The sequence below is a fragment of the Rattus norvegicus genome, chromosome 8, assembly GCF_021556685.1.
Source record: "Rattus norvegicus strain SHRSP/BbbUtx chromosome 8, alternate assembly SHRSP_T2T, whole genome shotgun sequence".
In the NCBI taxonomy this organism is placed as follows: Eukaryota; Metazoa; Chordata; class Mammalia; order Rodentia; family Muridae; genus Rattus; species Rattus norvegicus.
Window position 1 is genome coordinate 73,778,059 of NC_141541.1, and position 25,212 is coordinate 73,803,270.

The 25,212-nt window shown below is 48.6% G+C and overlaps 1 protein-coding gene across 2 annotated transcripts in view; it reads right to left on the reverse strand.

Moving 5' to 3' along the window:
• Nucleotides 1–8,991: 8,991 nt before the first annotated feature.
• Plekho2 (pleckstrin homology domain containing O2) overlaps nucleotides 8,992–25,212 on the reverse strand; it is a 31,342-nt gene continuing 15,121 nt past the window's right edge. The window contains 3 exon segments of one of the 2 annotated variants that reach the window (NM_001430545.1): nucleotides 8,992–16,641; nucleotides 18,177–18,275; nucleotides 20,527–20,631. In NM_001430545.1, coding sequence (NP_001417474.1) covers nucleotides 15,640–16,641; nucleotides 18,177–18,275; nucleotides 20,527–20,631 — 1,206 coding nt within the window. In that variant the 3' untranslated portion in view covers nucleotides 8,992–15,639. 2 annotated transcript variants of the gene reach the window in all.

A 25,212-nucleotide genomic window follows, 5' to 3' on the forward strand; every position in this document is an offset into this window, starting at 1 on the left:
ATGGGATGTGTCACAACTGCAGATAACTCCAGCTCCAAGGGATTGAAGACCTCGGACCTCTACCTGGACATGGACACACACATACACATAACAGTGGTGGCGCATGCCTTTAATCCCAGCAATTGGGAGGCAGACACAGGTAGATCTCTGTGAGTTCAAGGCCAGCCTGGTCTACAGAGTGAGATCCAGAACAGCCAGGGTTACACAGAGAGACCCTATCTGAAAACAAACAAAGCAAAACAAAACAGTAATAAAAATAAAATTTTAAAAAGTTGATTTTTAAAGCTGGACAGTGGTGGCACATGCCTTTAGTCCTAGCACTTCAGAGGCAGAGGTAGGCAGATCTCTGAATTTGAGGCTAGTTCCAGGACAGCCAAGACTACTCAGAAAAACCCTGTTTCAAAAAAACACTTGACTTCCTAGAGGCTGGAGAGATGGCCCAGGACACATAATGCTCTTCCAGGGGACCTGAGTTTGAGTCCCAGCACTCATGTTTGACAACTCACAGCTGTTTTAAGTTCTAGTTTTAGGGGCTCTGACACATTCTTCCAGACTGTGTGGGTGTCTATCCACACAGACATAAACACATACATATACGTTAAAAATACACACTCATACGTTAAAAATCGTAAGAGAACCTCAGCATTGTGCACAATAAGAGAATGTGTCAGTATTTCAGGGTTCTACATTTTATCTGTAAAATGTGACTTTTTTTTATCACAACAAAAGTAAATTGTTGCTTTGTAAAACACACACACACACACACACACACACACACACACACACACACACACAAACCAGTTGATAAGATTCTCAGAGCTGGGAAAAGAAAAGTCAGAGATGATGGTTAGCCATATAAAAGTACTTAGAGGCAGTATTACAGAGAAGTAGTGATAAAAACTGCATGGTATTGGTACAGAGACAGGCAGATAGACCAGTGGAATAGAATTGAAGACCCAGAAATGAACCCACACACCTATGGTCACTTGATTTTTGACAAAGGAGCCAACCATCCAATGGAAAAAAGATAGCATTTTCAACAAATGGTGCTGGTTCAACTGGAGGTCAGTATGTAGAAGAATGCAAATCGATCCATTCTTATCGCCCTGTACAAAGCTTAAGTCCAAGTGGATCAAGGACCTCCACATCAAACCAGATACACTCAAACTAATAGAAGAAAAAGTGGGGAAGTCTCGAACACATGGGCACTAGAGAAAATTTCCTGAACAGAACACCAATGGCTTATGCTCTAAGATCAAGAATCAACAAATGGGACCTCATAAAGCTGCAAAGCTTCTGTAAGGCAAAAGACACTGTCACTAGGACAAAACAGCAACCAACAGATTGGGAAAAGATCTTTACCAATCTTATAACTACTAGAGGGTTAATATCCCAAATATACAAAGAACTCAAGAAGTTAGACTCCAGAGAGCCAAATATTATAAACTGGGGTACAAAGTTAAACAAAGAATTCTCAGCTGAGAAATATCGAATGAATGGCTGAGAAGCACCTAAAGAAATGTTCAGCATCCTTAGTCATAAGGGAAATACAAATCAAAACAACCCTGAGATTCCACCTCACACCAGTCAGAATGGTGAAGATCAAAAACTCAGGTGACAGCAGATGCTGGCGAGGATGTGGAGAAAGAGGAACACTCCTCCATTGTTGGTGGTACAACCACTCTGGTAATCAGTCTGGAGGTTCCTCAGAAAATTGGACATGGTACTCCCTGAGGACCCAGCTATACCTCTCCTGGGCATATACAAAATGCTCCAACATATAGCAAAGACATATGCTCCACTATGTTCATAGCAGCCTTATTTATAATAGCCAGAAGCTGGAAAGATCCCAGATGCCCTTCAACAGAGGAATGGATACAGAAAATGTGGTACATCTACACAATGGAATACTACTCAGCTATCAAGAACAATGACTTCATGAAATTCATAGGCAAATGGAATGAACTAGAAAATATCATCCTGAGTGAGGTAACCCAATCACAGAAAAACACACATGGTATGCACTCATTGATAAGTGGGTATTAGCCCAAATGCTTGAATTACCCTAGATGCACAGAACACATGAAACTCAAGAAGGACCAAAATGCGGATGCTTCACTCCTTCTTTAAAAGGGGAACAAAAATATCCATAGGAGGGGACAGGGAGGCAAAGTTTAGAGCAGAAACTGAAGGAATGGCCATTCAGAGCCTGCCCCACATGTGGCCCATACATATACAGCCACCAAAACTCATAAGATGGATGAAGCTAAGAAGTGCAGGCTGACAGGAACCAGATGTAGATCTCTCCTGAGAGACACAGACAGAACATGTCAAATACAGACGAATGCCAGCAGCAAACCACTGAACTGAGAATGTGACCCCCGTTGGAGGAATCAGAGAGAGGACTGAAAGAGCTGAAGGGGCTTGTGACCCCATAAGAACAATGTCAACCAACCAGAGCTTCCAGGGACTAAGCCACTACCCAAAGACTATACATAGACTGACCCTGGGCTCCAACTGCATATGTAGCAATGAATAGCCTAGTAGGGTCACCAGTGGAAGGGGAAGCCCTTGGTCCTGCCAAGGTTGGACCCCCAGTGTAGGGGATTGTTGGAGGGAGGGCGGTAATGGGGGAAGGATGAGGAGGGGAACACCCATATAGAAGGGAGAGGTTAGGGGGCTGATGGACAGAAAACGGGGAAAGGGAATAACATTTGAAATGTAAATAAGAAATACCCAATTTGGGGTTGGGGATTTAGCTCAGTGGTAGAGTGCTTGCCTAGCAAGCTCAAGGCCCTGGGTTTGGTCCTCAGCTCCGGGAAAAAAAATAATAAAATTTTTTATTTTATTACAGCACTACAGCACTAACAAAAAAAAAAGTGCTTAGAGGTTCTGGCATTCTGCAGCATAGTGAGATGACTTAAATGGATACAGGCAAAACACTCATACACATAAAATAAATTTTAAGAAAGAAAAAAGTTAATTACTGATCTGATCATTGCATCATATATATGTAATATATATTATATACATGCATCAGAACAGCATTAAGTACGTGTTAATTTTTAGGGCTAGACTGTTAGACTGTAATGTAGTAAGAGACAACGTAACACGATCAGATGTCTGTGCCTGATCCCAAACACAGCAGGAAGACTAAACTATTTTATTTATTTTTATTGGAGACTGGGTCTTACTGTGTAGTCCTGGCTGGCCTGGAACTCTCTATGTAGACTGGGTTGGCTTTGAACTCACCAGTGATCCACCTGCCTCTGTCTCTCCAGTGTTAGGATTAAATATTTTCACCATCACGCCTGGCAAAACTTTTCAAAAAGGAATCTAAGTCTAATTCACGTGAAGCCCAAGCTCTTCTCCATAGTAGAGGATGACTCTGAGCTAACTGACCCTCCCACCTCTTACTCCCAAGTTCTGAGACTATAGACACGAGCTAGCATACCCAGCTGTAAACACATCTTAAAAAGCCTGTTTGGGGATGGGGAACGCAATTCAGCTGATAAAGTGCTTGTCTACCATGCAGGAAACCCTAGGACTGATCTACAGTTCAGCATAATGGGTGCACTGGACAAGCAGAGGCAGGAAGAGCGGTACTTTGAGGTCATTCTCGGCTATATGGTAAGTTTGAGACTATCTTGAAACAAAAACAGCCCCCTCCTAATTAGCTGGGCAAGTATCTCATAAACTGTGAATCATTTTCACAGCTCATTGCTACACAACGTGTCTCGAGTCTCAGGAATCCAAGGGAGAAATGATACTGAGGAGTAGCCTTAGTGGTGAGATTTCAGGCAGATGGGGAAGGCCGCATAACCGGTAGGTTCTGCCACATATGCAGTCTTACTCCTTCCCTAAATCACACACCAAGACATGCCCTTGGAGGGAGAGTCTCTTGATCTGGGTTAAGAGCTGGAAGTGACTACACTGAACTCCAAACAGGAAGTGGACTGAGGAAGCAAGCACCAGGCTTGCTTCTGCTTTAGGTGTGATTTGCACACTTTGTCTTGGCAACCACGGTGGAGCTCTGGAGGCACCGTGAGATGAAAGCTCTGTTCTGGAAGGGTGGACGCAGCACTCAAGGCAGAGCCAGAGGCCTCGGTTCCTCGCTCTGCTCTACTATGTGCTGTTTAACTGTTGGGAGATCTCTCATCACCTCTGGGCCTGTGTTTCCTTGCAGCAATCCAAACCCAGCAGGGTCTTTTTGCACTTGACACTGATGCTTGCAGCTGACACACTTGGGTGGGGTGTGGCCCCTGTGCTGCCAGCCAGCCCCGTCCATCTTTCTGCAATTGCTAGTTTACCATGGGGCAGGCCCAGAGGCCCGGAGAGATCTGTCTTTTTGGGAAGCTAACAGCACGTCTGCATTTCCATAGCTTTCAGAAAGTTCATTAGCTCTCCTCCAGGTAGTCACAGAAATCACCAGGCCCTGCCAGAGGTTGCCCAGTGTTTCAGGAGCGCCCTGTGACCCAGGGCTCTGTTGTTTTCTTTCTTTTTTTTTATCTTTCAAGACAAGGTCTCACACTGGCCTCCAACTTGCTACACAGCCAACAATGACATTGAACTCCATGAGTGCTGGCATTACAGGACCTGAGTCACCACTCCTAGCTCTATGCTGCGCTGGGTTATCATATCCAAGGTAGGGCGTCAGGGGCGAGCACCCTCCCAGCTGAGCCGAATCCCCGGCCCCAGAGATTGTTTTCTTTTTTCTTTTTTTTTTTTTTTTTTTTTTTTTTTTTTTTTTTTTTTTTCTTTTTTGGAAGCTGGGGACTGAACCCAGGGCCTTGCGTTTGCTAGGCAAGCGCTCTACCACTGAGGTAAATCCCCAACCCCGTCAGAGATTGTTTTCTTAAATGAATGCTAGGTGTCCTGCCAAATCCCGAAGCTGCTGCCACAGCTGTATTTCAGGAAGCCAAGGCCTGCGAGGGGGTGTCAGGAAAGCAATTCCTGTCCCTTGTTTCCCGATTCCAGGCCTGGATGGAGGGAAACAGTCGGCTGATGTCTACAACTGGTAGGACTGGGCTAGTGTTCTGATGGAGAGGGGTGAATGCAGCCGGTACCCTCCACCGGCCCCTGTGTGGCCGGAGCCCAGACCCTGCCCTGGTCTCTCCATTTGTAACATGTAGCTTGGATGCTTTTTTTCTCCTTGACTTTGTTTCTTTCTTTCTTCCCCACCCCTTCCCCTGGTGTTAGGACTGAACCCAGAGACCACCCACCTCCGGGGACTCCCTCTTGTGAAGCAAGTATTTACCACTGTGCTCTACCCCACCGTGTCTCATTCGGAGCCCTATACTGCAGGCTTCTGAGGTCCTGCCCAATGCTTTGTCTCATCAGTTTTTCCACCTCCCGAGCGAGCACTGGGACCACAGGGCTTGCACCATATGGTGCTAGAAACAGAGCCCAAGGACTTGTGCATGCCAGACGAACACTTACCAGCTATGCTCCATCTGCGGTTTATGGACTTTCTGTGACTGACAGAGACTCCCAGGCAGCCCGGGTGGGACAGGCTCTCCTGGGGCGGGCTTTGATGATACAGAGGCATGCCTGGGCCATGGCCGCACATTCCTTAATCCTAGCATTCAGGAGGCAGAGGCAGGTAGGTCTCTGTGAGTTCAAGGCCAGCCTGGTTTACAGAAAGAGTTTCAGGATAGCCAGGCCTACACACAAGAAACCCTATCTTGGAAAAATATAATAATAATAATAATAATAATAATAATAATAATAATAATAATAATAATAATAAAAACTGTGCGGTGGCAAAAGAATCTCTGCTTCCTGAAGGCCCCTTGCCAGCTCTGTGCAGGAGTAGGTCAGATGTCGCTTGGATGCTTTTTTTCTCAAACCAAAAACCAGAAAGGAGACCAGGACTGGAGTGATTAGATAACTTGTCAAAGATCACAGCACTGGAAGGCCCATTAGACATTTAAAAAAGGATAACCAACTCTAGGATCCCCCTGGGGCTCCAGAAAAAGTCTAGAGCACACGGAGACCTGTCTCTCAGAGCCACTGTCCACTGGCTCAGGCCTGACGGGTGATTTTGAGCTGAATTCCTCTCAGGGAAGAACAAGGGCTATTTGACTTGGGATGTCCTTGCTCCCTGAGAGTAGGAACCACCCCAGCACCTGGACCATTTCGTTAATACAGCCGCTAGTCTACAAGACAGCACACTTCAGTGCCAAGTCAATCCCTGGGGACTCTGGCTGCATGGAACAGGGCAGGCCAGCTTCCTTTAAGACCCAAGGCCACAGACAAAGAGGAAACGGAGGTGGGTGGTTCCAGAATGCTGACTTGGCTAGAAGGCCTCATGGAGGAAGATGTCAGAAGGGTTGGCCTTGCTTGGGCAAAGCCACCTCAGCTTTGCCCTCTGCAAAGTCAGGGCCACAGAGGTCACTTGGCTATTTGGGCCAGCTTGTGGACAGAGTGGGACATGGACCTAAGGTTGACCACAGCTTGACTTGCTCTGCTCTGCACACTGTATTATAGGGCTTTCCTGATACTAACAGCTATGGGGTAGCCAGTGGGCAAAGAAATGCCTGTATCCTTTAAAAATCTTCTTAGACTCCTAGAAATAAAGTGCATGTGTGTGTCCGTGTGCGTCTGTGCCTGCGTGCATGGAGGCCAGAGGAAGAAAGGAAACAAAGCCTCTTTGCTTTTGTGTGAAGGCAGGAGCCAGCCAAGCTGGGACAAATCTGACAGAAGCGCAGATTAATGGTCCGAGTGACTGATGAATGATCCTGACATCATAGCCTGCGGGGGGACAGTCTTGCCTGTTCATAGTGACAAGCCAAGCCTTTCTCTTTACAATCTGTCCAGTTATGGTAAAGAGACTATAGATTGTCCATGTAGGTCATAGTTCTCAACATCAGCATTGCTGACATTTTAGGCCAGAGGTTGTAGGCTATTCAATGCATTACAGCTAGGCTGGCTGGCCAGCAAACCCCAGGGGTCTTCCTGCCTCTGCTTCCCCAGTGCTGGGATTACAAGTATAGGTTACCCTGTTCTGTATACCCCCCTCTTTTAGCTATTTAAAGGGTTTGTATTACATTTAATAATGTGTCTGAATGTTTCTCCGTGTGGGTCTGTGCATGTAAGTACAGAGCCCCAGGAGGCCAGAGGTACCAGAGCCCCTGGAGCCCCTGGTACAGGTGGTTATGAGCTGCCTGATGTGGATGCTGGGAACTGAACTCAGGTCCTCTGCTGAAGCAGCATATACTCTCAACCACTGAAGGACCATCACTCTAGCCCCTATTTATTTACTTAGAGTGCACATGTACGGGGAACAGAGAACAACCTCTCTTCCCGCCACGTGGGTTCCCAGGATCACACTTAGGTCGTCAGGTTGAATACCTTTGTCCTCTGAGTGAGTTGGGTGGCATGAGAAGACTGAATTTGTACAGGAGAGACACACACTTGGCTTAGTTCCCCAAGAGTCAAGGGGCACTCTTGGAAGAACTCTCCTGACTCAGTAGCTTCTTGCCAATCACACTGTAGCTAGTTGGAAGTAACATATGAAACTCAGTATGCTGTTCCTGTTGGGACTGTTGGCTCTGCCTAGTCCAATTCTGGTGCCACCAGACCCCTCCCTGTGACCATCCTTCTTGTACTTTGCTTTCCCCACAGAGTCTCTATCCCAGAAAAAAAAGAATCAATCCTTTCTACATCCATGGAGCGTTTAAGTCCCCTGAGCCCAATTCTGCCTCCTAAGAGAACCTATCCCTCCACGCTACTCCCCAGGTGTCCCTACCACTGAGGTTCCCCACCCCTGTTCCATTAGGCCTGCCTCCTAACAGGGATCCTTCTGCCCAGGTTCCCCCCTCAGCCTTTACTTGCTCCCCTCCACACCTTCAAGAATGAAGTCCAAGCACTCTGGGTGGATAGATACCTTAACCGTCAATGCCTCCCCCTACCTCATCTTCTGTTTCTTCTCCATCCCTTAGGAGAGGAAGGATACTTCATAATGAATTCACTGTGGGTCTAGAAAAATTTATCCTCTGTTCATCTGCCTCAGATGTCCTCCCTCACTCGTGTTTGGTAAACTCTTAGTCATCTTACAAATCCCAGATAAAGGCCACCTCCTCCATGAAGCCACATCCTGTTCCCTGACCCAAAGCAGCTGGAGACATCTGCCTGCTATATAGGACTTGACCATCTAATAATGAAGAGCTTGCCCCAGTGTGCTTGCTGTCTCCTGAGAGGCAGGGAGCCACATGCCCTAAGGCCCCATTTTCATGTACTTGGCGTCTACATACTGGTGCTGGTACAGAACAGATGTGTTACCCATTTACTAAGTCCTTACTATATGACAGCCTCTGGGCTCCATATTCTACCAAAATGATCGTCAAAACTTCCTTCCTGAGAGATGGGACAGACTCAGAGGGGCTGAGCAGCTAGCCCAGGCCACGAAGCTTATGAACACTGCTGTCAGTGGCATACTCTGTCACATACAGTTCTCCCTTGGGATGTGGCCTCATGACAGTGTTGACACCCCCCCCCCCAGATGTGGTCTCCAAGGAAACACCGATCTCACACCTAACTAGAGCTGAGAGTGGAAGAGCTTTCGTGTCTATGCAGCTATTGAGCTGGGAATTCTTCTCTCTCTCTCTCTCTCTCTCTCTCTCTCTCTCTCTCTCTCTCTCTCTGTGTGTGTGTGTGTGTGTGCGTGTGTGTGTGCTGGAATCAAACCCAGGGTCTTTTACATGCTAGGTGGGCCTCCCCCTACTGACTCACACCCCTAACCTACTTGCAGATAATTTTTACCTTTCTTGTTTCTTTTCCTTTTCTTTCTTTCTTTCTTTCTTTCTTTCTTTCTTTCTTTCTTTCTTTCTTTCTTTCTTTCCTGTCTTTCTTTCTTCCTTTTTTTTTTGAGACTGGGTTTCATATTGCCTCGAACTCGGCAGATAGCTGGGGGTGACGTTATACTCTTGAATCCCTTGCCACTATCCCCCAAGTGCTGAGATTACAGGAATGTGCCACCACGCCCTGTTCTGGTTTGTGATTTCTTTAAAAGGAACTTTTAATAAGAAACCAAAGAAAAGCCAAATATACACACATACCACACACATTTTTAAGCAAAACAGATAAGCAGGTTTGGGTCCTCCTGAGCTGTTACTTCCTCATCTAAAACTGGTGGTTGAGACTGGCGGGTCTCAGAGATGCTTATCAATCTGCATATCCTGCAATTCCATGATTGGTTTCTCAGCTGGACAGTGGGCTGGCCAATGCTGGGGACATGAACTTCAGGAGCAATACAGGGGGACACTGTCAACTAACTGGCCAGTACCACCCCTTCCCTGCCTAGGAGCTTCCCTGAGCCCTTCTCCAGGCATTCAGAGGGTTTAGCCAGCCATCAGTGGGCTGCAGCCATCCAGGCTAAAACCTGGGGTCCAGACCCCACCTTTCTGCTTCCAGAGAGGTTCTGTTACTTCATTTCAGTTTATAGTCTGTTCCTTCTCTGAGCCAATCCTCCCTCCCACTCCCAGCCTCCCAGCCATGCCTGGACCCTTCTTTCCTCCCCAGTCCAACCAGTGGGACTTTCTGGAAAGCCCCACTCTGAGCAGCTGACACGGGATGGGGACCAGAGAGGCTTGTGGGTGAGTTCCTGCAGAGGCTCACAGCTCACAGCTGTAGCCCTTGGAGCCTCAGTCACTTCCCTTCCCCCGCCCACCCAGCTGGGAGACCATGAGGTTTCATCACAGCTAAGTTGTTGCCCTTATAAGGGAAGGCCCTACGAGCCCGCAGCACACTCTGCCCGTGGCCTGCTGGTGAAGAGCCAGGCGGGGCCTTAGGGCATCCTCCAGATGTGGAAAACGGGGATGGCCCAAGCCCAAATGTCTGGGCTGAACATCCACCTGAAGCACAGTCCCTGTAGAGAGTTAGAAAGAAGCCCTCAGTTGTAGGCCCAGACTGTGTGCTCCCAGAGAATCATATCCCTTGGCCCTAATAGTAACTTTGGTCTCCTAGGCAAATTCTTCATCTCATAAGCCGTGAAGCAGGCTGAATGCTGTCTTTCTCATGAGGTTTCCATGACGAGTACGTTTCTATGACAAGAACAACTCAGTAGGCTCAGCAAACACAGGTTCTCTGTGACGCTACAGTGCTGTGTCTATTAAGCACCCCGTAGTAGACACAGCACCCCACAGAATCAGCCCACATCACAAGTAGGAGGAATAGAGGCTCTGCCTTGAACGGAGGCAGTTTGTCCCGATCCCTGTCCTCACCTCCTGAGCACTGGGATTAGAGAGTATGCCACCGGCTGGGTTTTATTTAGTGCCAAGGACGGAATGAGTGCTTCAATTTTACTAGGCAAGCTCCGTGTGGTTGAACCAGATCCTCTACCCATTCCTAGGGGTTGAATCCAGGTACATTCACTTCCAAAGCTAAATTTGTTGGGTTTTTTTTGTTGTTTTTTGTTTTTGTTTTTGTTTTTGTTTTTTTTTTTGTTTTGTTGTTATTTTCTCTTTAAACTTTGCTTCCTCCAGAATCCTGAGGGGGTTTTTGTTTGTTTGTTTGTTTGTTTGTTTGTTTTTTGCTTTCTTTTGGGGGTTTGTTTGCTTGTTTGTCTTTTGGTTTTTTGAGAGAGTTTGTATAGTCCTGGCTGTCCTAGAACTAGTTCTGTAGACCAGGCTGACCTCAAACTCAGAGATCCACCTGTCTCTGCAACCCAAATGCTAGGATTAAAGATGTGTGTCACCACGGCCCTTGGCTAGATTGAATTTTTCGTTTTTTTGGGTTTTTTGCTGTTGTTGTTTTTTTTTTTTTTTTTTTTTTTTTGACAGCCCATGAGAGAGGGAAAGACAAAAGCACAGTGGCCCCAGACACACAGGGTGCTTTCAGAGACCAAGCATGAGTTGACACAGAGAGAGGACAGAGTGCCCCTGTTCACCAGGACCTTGTCTTGTTGCTGGGTTTTATGTGAAAGCAACAGAGTCATGGTTTGCCCAGCTACCCACAGGTCTTTAGACGCCTGGGGTGACTGCAGAGTGTGCTCTTACAGGAAGGTTCACCTTTTCTGCACAGGCCTCCAGCCCCAAGACCAGAGGGAAAGAAAGTTCTTACCACATCCTTCCTTAGCCCGTTGCTGGTCACCAACATATCCCAGTAAGCTGGTTCCTGGGTCAGGGTTAAATAGAGACTCCTACCAGTAAGGAGACTCCTCTCCTATAAATGCGGCTGTCACATGCCAGGCTGGTGGCAGGGAAATTCATAAGGGTCATGGCCACAGTTCACATATCCCAGGTCAGGTGCTTCCTGTTATGTTGGCCACAGGGCCTGTGCAGAGGGCTCACAGAGGAAGACAGGAGCCAACCTTTGGCAAGCTCAGTGGTGCTTTCCCACACAAGGGGGAGATCACAGCAGTCTCCTTTTGTGGGTGAAGAAAAGGAGATTCTCCCTTAAAGTTGAGCCTCACAGACAAGTTCCTGGGAGGGTCTTACATCCTGACAGCCTGACCTGAGCTCTAGTCCATCCAGGGCTTTTCTGAGCATTCCTGTCAATGGGGCTATGATGGCAGTGGGCCAGGTTCACCCCTAACCAGGCCCAATCTCTGACAGGTAAACTGCTGGAACCACCATTTTGGAATCACTGATGTAAACATCTGTTCAGCAAGCATTGACAGCAGACACTGGGGGACCCTGCAGTGAAATACAACACACTAAGCTTGGTCTTCTGATCCTCCTAGAGTACTTGTTACTTACAAAAGGAAAGAAACAAAACAATCAAAGGAGAACATCACACAGCAGAAAATAAAAATCAGACTTGTTGCTCAGGTGATTACAATAAACACTGACGTTGGAGGAGGAGCTCCACGGTGAGAAGAATACTCACAGCACGTTCAAGGCCATGGGTTCAATCCCCAGCAAGAACATCTTCACTGAGGCACAAGATGTCAAGGATCTGGATCTCCAGACGGGATACCCTGAGAAAAACTGTTAGGACCCATGTAGTCTTCCAGATGGGAATTTCTTTTCTTTCTCTTTTTGTTTGTTTGAGACAGGGTTTCTCACTCTGTAGACCAGGCTAGCCTCAAACTCAGAGATCTGCCTGCTTTTGCCTCCCAAGTGCTGGGGTCAAAGTTATATGCCACCACCACACCAGGCTCCAGCTTAATCATGACAAAAGCCCAAACTCAAAAGAGGTTTATTACGAACAGGAGAAGGCCAGCTGTCATCTAGGCACACATTTTTGTAACCCCAGCACTTCTGAAGTGGACACATTAGAACCAGGGCTTTAAATTCATCTTAAGCTAGAGTTAAAGGTCAGGCTGAGGGCTAGAGAGAAGGCTCAGCCATTAAGAACACTGACTGTTCTTCCAGAGGTCCTGAGTTCAATTCCCAGCAACCACATGGTGGCTCACAACCATCTGTAATGGGATCCGATGCCCTCTTCTGTGTATCTGAAGATAGTGACAGTGCACTCATATAAATATATATATATACATATAGTCAGGCTGAGTTAATTTTAAAGCCTAAGGGGTTACAACAGTTGTACATATCTATATTCTTAGTGCTGGGAAGACTGAGGCAAGAGGATCCAGAGTTTAAGCCAGTTTGTGCTTTATATCAAGATGCTGCCTGCCTCAAATTAAAAATGGGGATGAAGATAGTAGATCTCTGAATTTCAGGCTAGCATGGTCTACATAGGAAGTTCCAGTCCAGCCAGGGCTACATAGTGAAACTCTGTTTCAAACATAACAAAAATAACAAAACCACAAAAACGCTGGGCAGTGGTGGCCCATGCCTTTAATTCCAACACTCTGGAGGCTATGAATTTGTGGCCAGCTAAGGCTACATAGTAAAAAAATAAATAAATAAATAAGTACTGGGTGTAATGGTGCATGCCTTTAATTCCACAACTTGGGAGACAGAGGTAGACCTCTGTGAGTTTGAACCCACCCTGGTCTATATCATTCTCTGTGTCTACAGTTCTATATAAGTTCTATGACAATGAGGACTACATGGTGAGACCCTGTCTTGAAAGAAAGAAACAAACAAAAACAGAAAAAGAAGGAAAGAAAGAAAGAACCCCGACAAATATACTGACTTTACATTTGCTATTGTTACCTCTGTGTATTCCAAATCCAGGCTGGCCTGGAACTCAAGAGATCCACCTGCCTCTGCCTCCCAAGTGCTAAGATTAAAGCCGTGCACCACTACTGCCCAGCCTAGATTGACTTTTTTTTTTAGTACATATTTAAGTATTTAAAGGACCATGGTAGGTCTGGAGAGGTGGCTCAGTAGTTAAGAGCATTGACTGCTCTTCCAGAGGTCCTGAGTTCAAATCCCACAACTACATGGTGGCTCACAACCATCTGTAATGAGGTCTGATGGCCTCTTATATTTTTAAAGGACCATGATAACCGCCTTTCTGGAACTGAGTTGGGAAAGCCTGTGATACCATTGGCCAACTGCCACAAGCCCTCTACTCCCTGGAGTCCAGCTTCAGGCTAGCTCCCATAGCAACATACAGGCTTGGGGCAGAGAAGTGTCATTAAATGAGATTTATTGCCAAATTCCAAGAAAGATGGATCATAAGCAGAAGGCACTGGATGCCTCCCCCATGAGGGCAGGGAAGCAATCCTGTGCGGTCCCCACCCTACTCTACCCCACCAGCATGGGAACCAACGGCATTGGCCAGTAAGGCAGCAACCCCAGAAGTACTTGCCCGACTGTCACTTGACAGCACAGACAGAATCTAATTCCTGGAAGCAGGTGACCTGGCAGAGGTACAGCATCCTGGTTGCTGTAGAGGACGATTGTTCCCAAGGGAAGATGGCAGGGGATCAGGGCTGGACACCTGAGGACAATCTTGCTCTTATACAGGAGGAAAAGGCGGCTGGCATAGGAGCCCAGGGAGGCTGACAGTGTGTGTGTATGTGTGTGTGTATATGTGTGTGCATGTGTATGTGTGTGTATGTGTATGAGTGTGTATGTGTATGTGTGTGTATGTGTGTATGTGTATGTGTGTGTGTATGTGTGTGTATGTGTATGCATGTGTGTATGTGTGTATGTGTGTATGTGTGTATGTGTATGCGTGTGTGTGTATGTGTATGCGTGTGTGTGTATGTGTGTGTATGTGTGTGTATGTGTATGCATGTGTGTATGTGTGTGTGTATGTGTGTATGTGTATGCGTGTGTGTGTATGTGTGTGTGTATGTGTGTGTGTGTGTGTGTATGTGTGTGTGGGGGGGGTCATGAGTCAAGACACTGCTGTTTACTCTGCCCCAGCCTACTGCTCATAGCTAGAAGGGAAAGTACAGTAATGAAGGCATCAACCCGCACTGGTTGGCAGGCCTTGGTGGGCACAGCTGGTGGCTGGGAACAGGGTGAGTGAAAAGATCATCGAGTTGCTGTGACCCTCCTTTCTCTTCCAGTAAACAAAGTGCACATGCATCCTTGGGGCAGATCCTATGGAGGGCTCACTCCCCCAGCCAGGTTCCAGACTCATTCCTGCTGGCTGCTGAATGTGTTGGAGACTCAGGGTAGCTCAGAGAGCCAGAGGCGATGGGGAAGGGAGGAGGGGATGAAAGGAGGGAAGAGAAAACACTCCTCTTCTCTCTAGGGAGTGGTGGCCCACCAGGGGCCTGATAGGTGGATTGTAGTCACAGACTCCAGCATGTGAAGAAAAGGGGTGACTATCAGAGCTATTCCAGCTGAGGAAGAACCACAGAGACTCAGATAAATCCCATCTGGGAGGCACAGAAGGCAGCGGTAGGGGGTGGGGCCTCTAAGGGTTGATTAATGATAATTTCATACAGGTTTTTCAGAAGTTAACACAGGCCACTGTAGGGTTTTCATCTTCAAGAATGTGCAAGGCTGGGGCTGGGGATTTAGCTCAGTGGTAGAGCACTTACCTAGGAAGCGCAAGGCCCTGGGTTCGGTCCCCAGCTCCGAAAAAAAGAACCAAAAAGAATGTGCAAGGCTGGACAGAAGCTGGCCCAGGAGCAGAGACTGTACCAGAAAGCCTGAGTTCCTCTTCCCCCTTGGAAGCCTTGAGATCTGAGCTGATCTACTCAGAGCTCTCCAAAGGGGTGGGGATGTTGCAGAGAAGACTCTCGGTTTGCAGAGAGGAAAACAAACCAGAGTAAATAGCTCCTTCATCCAGACCCTTATCCGTTTTTAGGCTCCAGCTAAAGGCCACATTTCACTCAGCTGATAGATTTCACATTTCACTACAGCCTGGACCCAAGGCCCTGACAGCTACTCATACGTAGGCATGGCTGGAGGGAAGCGGAAGCCGCCTGAAGACCAGAAGATGGGCACCTCGGGCAGCTCAGCCATGCTCCACCCGGAAGTCAGGAATATAAACTGTCGGGGGTGAGAACAGATTCGTGCCATCCTGGAAACTCCAAGCGCAGTGCCAGAGCCCTGGGGCAGTCTGCAACAACCACATAGGCCACAGGACTATGCTCCATCCCATGCCAGAGCCTAGAGAAGAGGCCAGAACAGGGAGCCGGAGAGGTAGCCCCAGGCCGGGGCAGAGTAGAAAAGATATCAGGAGCACCAAGTCCTGGCCAAACTCGATGTACCCAGTGGTGCATCTACAACCTGAGCTGTAGCTCATTTCATAACAAGGTTGGGCAGTGACAGATGAGGGTACTTGGGGGGTAGGTGAGTTTGTGCCTGGGGCTTGGCAGGCCTAGGGTGCACTTCTCCTGTAGAGGGTCACCAGCTCCTTCCGTTTCTGCACTAGCCCAGGGCTTTCTTGGTTCAGCTCTTCCAAATCCCTCATTTCCTGCAGGACCTGGGTGGCCTGCCTCAGTTGCTCCACAGCCTGGCTGAGCAATGACTCGGCACACACAGGTGGCGGCTCACTGCCCAGCACCTGATTCAACAATTTCTCTGTCTGTTTCGAAGCCACCTTCACTTCCAGCTGGGCCCGGTACAACTTTTCCTTGGGCAGTCGTGGATGCTGAGGGCTTTCTCTGAGTAGGTCCCCAAGGGAAGAGGAGCGAGGATGAAACTGGGATGGCAAGCCCCAGGAGGGCACTTCTGGGGATGCTGCTGCGTCCTCTGGGGCAGGTCCAGCGGTGCCCACAGCCTGTGAGGCAGTCTCAGGACCATCATCCACACCATTCACAGACACCTGTGTGGGGCCTGGAGATGTGGTCTCAGGGCCCTCGGAACTCTGGGATGGACCAGAATCACCCATCCCACTCATACAGGCCTTCATCTTCTCCGACAGGATCTTGGGAGGGGGTGCAGGGGGCTTTTTACTCTCCCTGGGGGCGGCCTCTGGAGTCTCTGAAGAGGACAACTGTGCCCTCTCGGAAACAGAAGGCTCCTCTGGGCTGGGGTTCTCCCAGCTCACCTTTAGTTTCTCAGACAATGCGCTGTCCGGGAGCCTCTTAAAGTCACTGTCCTCCTTTGCTAGGGTCTCGGCATCCTCTTGGCTCTCAGAATTGGCCTCAGAGCTTTCTGAGAGAGGGGTTAGGGCTCTCTCTCCTGCAGGAGTCTCCTGGCTGTCCTCAGCTCCAGAGGTCTCTGGTACTGGGGAAGGCTTGACAGGAGGCATGAGAGCCTGAGGTGGCTCCTGGGGCTGGTCTTCACTGATGTCACTGAGAGGAGCAAACACTGGCTGTCCACTGTCTGGGACATCCAGGTCCAGCCGTGAAAGCCCATCGGAAGCCGCACTGGCTACCTGGTGTGGGAGTAGTATCCAGATGTCATTTTGGATGGCTATATATAGGTTCTCCCAAATTGCCTACTTCACCTACTTCTGCTTGCCTAGAGACCTCTGGACAGTCTTTCACCCTTGACTCTGCCTGATTCTTGGACCTTCCTCACAGTATGGGGACTTTTCCAGGGAGCCTCAGAGGTCATGAAGTAGGGCTATGCAAGAAGCCTCTTCCAAGGTCCTTCAGATAGTTACAGGGTGGGGTGAGTGGAGTCCTGGCTGAGACCCTCATGCCCTTTTACGTACACCACATGGTCTACCCAACATCTGAAACAGATACATAGGCAGGTCCCTCCCTAAGTTCCCACAGAATATCTCTTCTCCAAGGCTGGACTTCACCCTCCCCACATCCTCCCCTTGGAAACCCTTTCTCAGTATCTCTCTGTGACTCCTCTCTCAGCTGACAGATAACAGGCTGTCTAATACCAAGAACAAACCTTCCAAAGATCCTGTGTTCTTCCTGCCTATGATCCCTACTTTGGGAGTCCCTGAGGCTCTGTACCCCATGAAAACCCAAAACTGACTCCTTTGAAAGTATGCTACAAGTATGACCACTTACCACACCTCAGTTCTTCCCTTGCTACTGTGGCACCAGGTCCTGTATTGATGCCCCTGAGGCCTAACCCCAAGTTGCCTCAAGTCCATTTGTCTCTCCTTGCACTGCTTGAAGAACTCTGTCCTGGCCACCAGACCTCTCCTTTGAAAAAGCTTTCTCTTTTGCTGTAGCCATTGCTGGAAGCCCTGAAATGTTTTATTTGCTGAGGATTTTTCCTGGCCCTTAAAGTCTCTCTCATCAGTTCCACCAGTCTTTTAGAGGTTTCTCCTTATCTCTTGCCCCTTCACTTACCTTCTCCAAACTGCCTGTGCGCAGCCCGTGACATCTTTTGCTTCCTACTGTGTGTTACCATCCAGTTCTCATCCCTTTCAGAGTCTGGGATCCTTCTTCCTTCATTTCAGAATCCTGAACCCTCTTTCAACCCAAATCCGCCCTACTAAGACCTCGAGCTGATCCCTAAAACATTTCTTCAATCACATCCCTAACCCTGCATCGTAGGCTCCATAACTCCTCCTGCTTCATTCCCGGCCTAATCCACAAGCCAACTGAGCCCCTCGCACACCTAAACTGTTCTGCCTGGTGCCTCAGCTCACACCAATTCCTCCAGCAAGAGTCCCTCTCACTCCCATCTGTCAACTCCTCTATGGTCCCTCCAGCCCCGATCTCCTGGAGTTGTTCTAATATCGAACTAATCACACCTAATGAGGAGGAACATTTTCCTGCTGGAAGCTGATCTCTACCCAAGCCTGTTTCTCTGCTGTTCAAGGTGCCCATGTGAACCACAAATGAGAAAGGGCCCAGACATCTCTATTGCTCTTCCTACACACATACCACTTAGCAAGTCCCAACTCCAGGTTAGCTCTGAGTGTTGATGACTTCCCCGAGGGCCTGGAATCTCAGGCTCAACTGACTTCCTATTACTGAAGCTGAGGGAAAGCCTTACCTCCTTTAAGTGGATTCTTGTTGGTGGCCGTCGCCGCTGGCCCCCACGTACCCGGTTCCGTGTCACATGCTCTAGGGCACAGGTCTTGTCTACTTTTACCTGGGAAGGAGTTAGAAGCAGGTGAGTTCCTGCCAGATCTTAGAAGAGTAGGAAATACCCACTGTGCCCAAACTCAGAGTCAAGGTTTGCATCTCACATCCTCACTCAGCAGGGGCAGCACCTCACCACTCCATGTGCCTCCATATGGGGGACCTCTGCTTCACTCTGTCTATGCTGGCATAGGTGCTCCCTCTACTCCTCTCTCTGTCCACACTGGCATGGGTGCTCCCTCTGCTCCTCTCTCTGTCTGCACTGGCATAGGTGCTCCCTCTGCTCCTCTCTCTGTCCACACAGGCATAGGTGCTCCCTCTGCTCCTCTCTGTCCACACTGGCATAAGTGCTCCCTCTGCTCCTCTCTGTCCACACTGGCATAGGTGCTCCCTCTGCTCCTCTCTGTCTGCCCCATCATAGGTGCTCCCTCTGCTCCCCTCTCTGTCTGCACTGTCATGGGTGCTCTCTCTACTGAGTATGAAGCATCCTCATTGTCTGCAGCTATTCTCTTCAGCTCAGTCTTCCTGCCCAAAGATGAGCAGCCCTGAGGTCTCTGGGGCTCAGCTAGAGCAGTGAAGCAAGAGGGGGGTGCCAGATCATGCTCCTCTGGTACCTAGAGTGCACTAAGTCTTGCCCTGACTTCACTTACTCTCCCAAGGCCGTGTCCAGGCCAGAAAAGGGCAGGGCCTCTATGGCTGGGCCTGACTCTGTGGAGGATAGCATGCATCTGTATGCAAAGTCAGGAAAGGTGGTCTCAATACATGGGAGAGCTGGACTCTGAACTCTAGAACAGCCTGTTCCTATGACTCACAGAGGAGGAGAGGGAACCTGCCAAAACTGCCTATGAGGCCATGGCTTCTGTGGCCGCTCTAGCATCCATGATGTGGACCACATGTCTTCTCCCACATAGGAACTTTTCCCATAAAGTGATTCAGTGACTCTGGTGAATGCAGGACTCACGGTAGAAGCCAGGAGACCTGCTGAGGAAGGAGGCTCCACTCAAGTCTCATCTCCCGCCATTCAAGTTGTCCTTAAAATACATTTGAACCCAAACAGCTATGGACCCATGATGTCAAAGGCAGGTCTTTCCTAGAAGACCCTAGCCCACAGGACATCATTTCAAGCCTCACTTTTTAAAGTCAGTATTGCCATAGTTACTACTAGAGCACAGGAGCCTCAGGAATGGAAGGTCATTGTAGACAGCCAGGGAAACCCTGAATGGCCTGGGCTTTGTAGGCAAACGGACAAAGGAGCTCATGGGCTGGACAGTGATGGCACAGACCTGTAACCCCAGCACTTGGGAGGTGGAGGCAGGGGATCTCTGAGTACAAGGCTAGCCCGGTTTACAGAGTGAGTTTCCAGGACAGTCTGGGGCTATACAGAGGAATACTGTCTCAAAAATCGGTGTGTGTGTGTGTGTGTGTGTGTGTGTGTGTGTGTGTGTGTGTGTGTGCCACTCATGGGCACTAAGCTCACCCCCAGCTCTCCTGGCTCGAGACTGCCACACTGCTACTGTTTACCCACTGAGGCTGCCCTGAAACGATATGTAGTGCAGCCAGGGATAGTCTACCCACTCCCTGCATGCGTTCTGCTCCCCGTCAGTGTGGGTGACTGAGCCCAAGACCAGATGCTCTACCACAGATATGCTCCCAGCCCGTGTGCTTTTTAATTTAAAACAAAATTACTTAAGGGATGGGAATGTGGCTCAGCTGGTACAGCGCTTGTCTAGCAGGTAGGAATTCCTGCTTCAACCTACAGCACCTCGTAAAACCAGGCTTGGTGGCATAGGCTTGTAATCCTAGCACTTGGGAGGCAGAAACAGGCAAATTAGAAGTTCAAGGTCATGGGCTGGGGATTTAGCTCAGTGGTAGAGTGCTTGCCTAGCAGGCGCAAGGCCCTGGGTTCGGTCCTCAGCTCCGGAAAAGAAAAAAAAAAAGTTCAAGGTCATCCTTGGCTACACAGTGAGTTTCAGGCCAGAATACACAAGAAAATATCCTGCCTCAGCTTTTCAGGGGCTACACAGTGAGACCATCTTTAAAAAAAAAAAAGTCACTTCATTTACTCACGCCTCGGTTTCACTGGTAGAAACTGGACACTAGTACCCACTTTGAAGGTCTTTTGGGAGATTAAATGAAGTATGTCCCTGTGTTTGAAGCGATGACAGAACTGAAGGGTAGTCTGGAGAGAGGTAGGCACAGTCTTCTCCTAGACTGCTGGGTCGGAGGAAAACAAAGAACCAAGCAGAGACCACACCCCATACCTCATCAAAAGCCTTGTTCTTGCCTCGGTTGATCCCTTCATTGAGAGCTTTGATCCAGGATTCCTTTTCTTCCCCACTGGAGGCCTGGAATTTGATGTCACTGACCTGTGAGAGACAGGTGGGGTGGATGGCAGATATTTTTAGGACTGACATTTGGGGTCTTTGGGAAGCATCCCAACCCAGATTCCAAAGTGTAGTTAAATGCCCCAGAGCATTCTGCTATTGGGCTTAAGTGGGGAGGGCATACATCAAGAAAGGGCACCCTCCAGCCGGCAGCTTCCGGGGGTTTGGGGGGAATCAGCCTTGCTCTGTAGAAAGAGTTCTGGTATGGTCCTGCTTCATAAGACTCTGTCTCAGGATCAGATAAATAAATAAAACCATGTGAGGTGAAATAAAATTCCAAGAAGCCTGAGACTGACACCACACATACCTCTCTCTCTTTCTCTCTCTCTCTCTCTCTCTCTCTCTCTCTCTCTCTCTCTCACACACACACACACACACACACACACACACACACACACACACACACAGTGTGTGCACTTACAACACTTAGAAAAGCCATAACCAGAGCCAGAAGGTAGAGTGGGGACTGCCTGGGTGCCCGGGACTGGAAGAACAACAGGACCCAGGATTAATGGATTTTGGTTGCAGTTTCATAAGTTTTTTGGTTTTTTTTTTGTTTTTTCCGGAGCTGGGGACTGAACCCAGGGCCTTACGCTTGCTAGGCAAGCGCTCTACCACTGAGCTAAATCCCCAACCCAGTTTCATAAGTTTTAAGACTTCTGAGGGGCTGGGGATTTAGCTCCGAAAAAAAGAACCAAAAAAAAAAAAAAAAAAAAAAAAAAAACTCTTACATTTGGGGTTGGGGATTTAGCTCAGTGGTAGAGCGCTTGCCTGGGAAGCGCAAGGCCCTGGGTTCGGTCCCCAGCTCCGAAAAAAAGAACCAAAAAAAAAAAAAAAAAAAAAAAAAGACTTCTGAAGAAAGGTGGTAGAGATGGAATGACCTTAAGAGTGAATTTAATGCCTCAAACTATTGCTCAAAACTATTTGCTCAAAAAAAAATTGGGAAATTTTGGTCGGGAATGGTAGAGCATGTCTATACCTCCAGCACTCAAAAGGTAGAGACAGAGGTGGGCAGATCTCTGAGTTTGAAGCCACTCTGGTCTACATAGATTCCAGGCCAGCTACATAGTGAGACCCTGTTTTGTTTTGTTTTGTTTTGTTTTGTTTTGTTTTGTTTTGTTTTGTTTTGTTTTGTTTCAGTCAGCATGTTTGATCATAGACAGTTCTTACTATTTTCTTTCATACATGGTATGTGTACTGCATGCTCACATGGGTGTTGAATTGTGTGTATGTGTGTGTCTGTGTGTCTCTGTGTATCTATGTGTGTCTGTGTGTATCTGTGTGTGTATGTGTCTGTGTGTGTCTGTCTATGTGTGTCTGCGTGTGTGTGTGTGTCTGTGTCTATGTGTGTCTGTGTGTGTGTCTGTATATGTCTCTGTGTGTCTGTGTGTGTGCCTCTGTGTGTGTGTGTCTGTGTGTGTGTGTCTGTGTCTATGTGTGTCAGTGTGTGTGTCTGTATATGTCTGTGTGTGTGTGTCTGTCTATGTGTGTCAGTGTGTGTGTCTGTATATGTCTGTGTGTGTGTGTGTGTCTGTGTCTATGTGTGTCAGTGTGTGTGTCTGTATATGTCTGTGTGTCTGTGTGTGTGCCTCTGTGTGTGTGTGTCTGTGTCTATGTGTGTCAGTGTGTGTGTCTGTATATGTCTGTGTGTGTGTGTGTGTGTGTGTGTGTATGTGTATAAAAGGTTGATTTGAGGCCTGAGATCCAGTGTCTTCCTTGTTCATTCTTATGTACAGGGGTCTCTTATAGAATTCAGAGCTGGACGATTTGGCTGATTTGGCTAACTGGCTTGCTGTGGGGATTCCATGTCTCTGCCTCCCATGCAGTGGGATTACAAGCAGAGCATCACACCCACCTGGTTTACAGGCTTATGGGGCATCTGAATTATTGTGCACCCCATAGAAAGCACTTTACCACTGAGCCATCTCCCCAGCAACAAAATTGTTTTCAAAAGATTTCTCTAGGGCTGGGGATGTAGCTTAGTGATTGGTAGAGAACTTGCAGAGCAAGCACCAAGCCCTGCCTTCAACCCCCAGCACCACACAGTCCAGGTGCTACTGCGCATGCCTGAAATCCCAGCTGTTGGGATGTAGAATCAGAAGTTTGATGTCAGCTTGTAAATATTAGACTGTCTTTAAAAAGAAAAAAAAGTACCTAAAGAACTAAGTCTGGAGCTGACCAGAATGAGTGTGCATAGTGCATAGTAACCCAGCCTTCGCCTGCACAGTCTTACTTTTCTGATCTGTAAAATGGGATAACATGTTTTACTATGAAGCAATTAAGCATGATGAAAAGTAAGGCACATAGTAGGTGTTCAATAATTAGTTAGTGGGTGAATGAGACGATACATGAATGAACTGGCCCTACGTTACTTCCCTTACTCCGTTCCTGGGCCACTGCCTATTCTCTGACCTCAAGAAGCCCTAGCTCTCTGCTGGTGTGGCCAGCTTGCCCATCCCCCACCTCAGTATTAGATAGCGCCTCCTGCCATTCCACCAGTCAGTTATGTAATACCGTAGTACAGTGCGCTGGCCCGGCCCCCTTAGCATCCTCATTATATAACTTCCTGCTGGCAGCACTACCTCCTCCTCATACAGGACCCCAGGTCCCCTCCATGCCAGCCATAGCCAAATGCTCATTTGCATGATCAGGCTAAATTAGATCCTGGCAGCAGATCTGCAGTTAAGTCAAAAACCCTAGGGCACCTTGGCAACTTCCTCTTGGCCTTCAGGGCTGCAGGAGCTCAGGGAGAGACCAAACTACATACTAGAGGGCTACATAGACCACTCAGTCCTATGATGTGCTAGGTGGCTAGGCCAGCCCTGAAGTTGCACCTGTTAGGGGTTCCGAGTCAGTGGGGCCCCCTCCTTGATACAGACTGGCATTTTGGAGCTGAGAAACACACAGTGGAAGTCAGTAGCTGCAGGATTGGACAGAGAAGCCTCAGGTGCTGAGTTCTCTCTTCACAACTCTGGGCTCAAAGGGCTGAGAACAGAACCACTGGATTCAGTTTCCCCTTCCCTCCTGGCCCGGTCCACCAGCCACAGGCTGCAGTTAAGGGCATTGGCTCCCTGGGAGAGATATGGCCTTGGAAAAAACCTACTGGACTGACCAATGGGTTCACCAGGATTCGAGAACACAAGGTCATGGGGATCCAGTTCTACTATAACGTCTGTGTAATCCTTCCTCAATGAGCTGGGCATTCCACAGGGATGACCGTCACAAGAGCAATTAGAATAAACACCAAGAGGCTATGTCTGGTGGGCTCAGGCTACAGCTCCTTGCCACAAGCTCTCTACAGAAGCTCTAAGAACACAGGCTTAGCAGGAGAACCCATGGTAATAAGAATGACTGTAGAACGGGCTGCCAATGCCTGGGAAAGGGGGAAGGGCAGAAAGGCAGAGAGGAAAAGGGGGGAGGGGAAGAGGAGGCCGGAAAGAGGAAAGGGCCAAGCTGGCTGAGACCAGCAGGGCAGCAGGGCCCAGCAGTGGCCACCCTGCTTCCTGGCAGCCACTGTCTGTGACCTCATGGACAGGGGCGTGGGGATGTAGCAGCAGGGGGGAGTAGGGCACACAAGACACTGGAGTCTTTGTTTATTTGATTAGAGAGAAAAAAAGGCAGCCTCAGGACCAGACAGCCAGGGTCACATGACCTCCTGGCCAGCTAGAGGCCACAAGGAAGTTGGGGAACACCCAGGGCGATGGGAAAAGCAGGCACAGGCGGAGGATTTGCAGGACCTCTGGGAGCCCCACTCTGGTGTGGTATGAGGAGGGTCAAGGGCCCTTGAGCAGGAGCCTGGTTGTATCTTTCGTCTCTGTCGCCATCACCACTGGCTCTAGCCCATGTTTCCAGTCACCCAGAACCAATCTCAACTCTAGGATGGGCTAGAGGGTGTGTGTGGGGGGGGGGGGGTGTGGAAGGGGAGAGAGCTGTGACCACAGAAGCTGAGAGGGCAGCTGTATAAACAGACTTCTCTGAAGGGATTGTCCCACCCAAGCTGGGTGACCCACCTAGCACACCACTAGCTGATTCTCAGAGCTGGCAAAGTAGGTGACATGGGTAGAGGACAAAGAAACAACGTCTCTTGTCACCCCACATCCGCATCACACACACACACACACACACACACACACACACACACACACACACACACACACACAATGACCCTGGCATAGCAAGTGATATCTGCACATATGCATGGCAGACAAAGGCACTGACCTTTGTGTTCGATGTACTTTGTGCCTCTCAAACACAGATGCATACTTTGTACCTGCTCAGAGGGGCAGCAGGTCTCTCGGATAAGGAAAGGTTTGCAGGGTCCGAAAGACAGACCATTCTCTTGTCCTCAAAGTACGCTGAGCCACAGATGTCAGATGAACCTGGGCTCAGCCTCGTGCTCCTGTCTTGGTGACATATACACTTGGGTAGCATGGACTAAGGATTACAGCGCTGTAATCTCTTCCAGCACCTAGGACCACAGGCACCACTGGAGACTAGCTCCTAACTTCAAAACTAGGAGAGAAACAGCATGGTTCCAGTAGGCCCAGACCAGGCTTGTTCCCC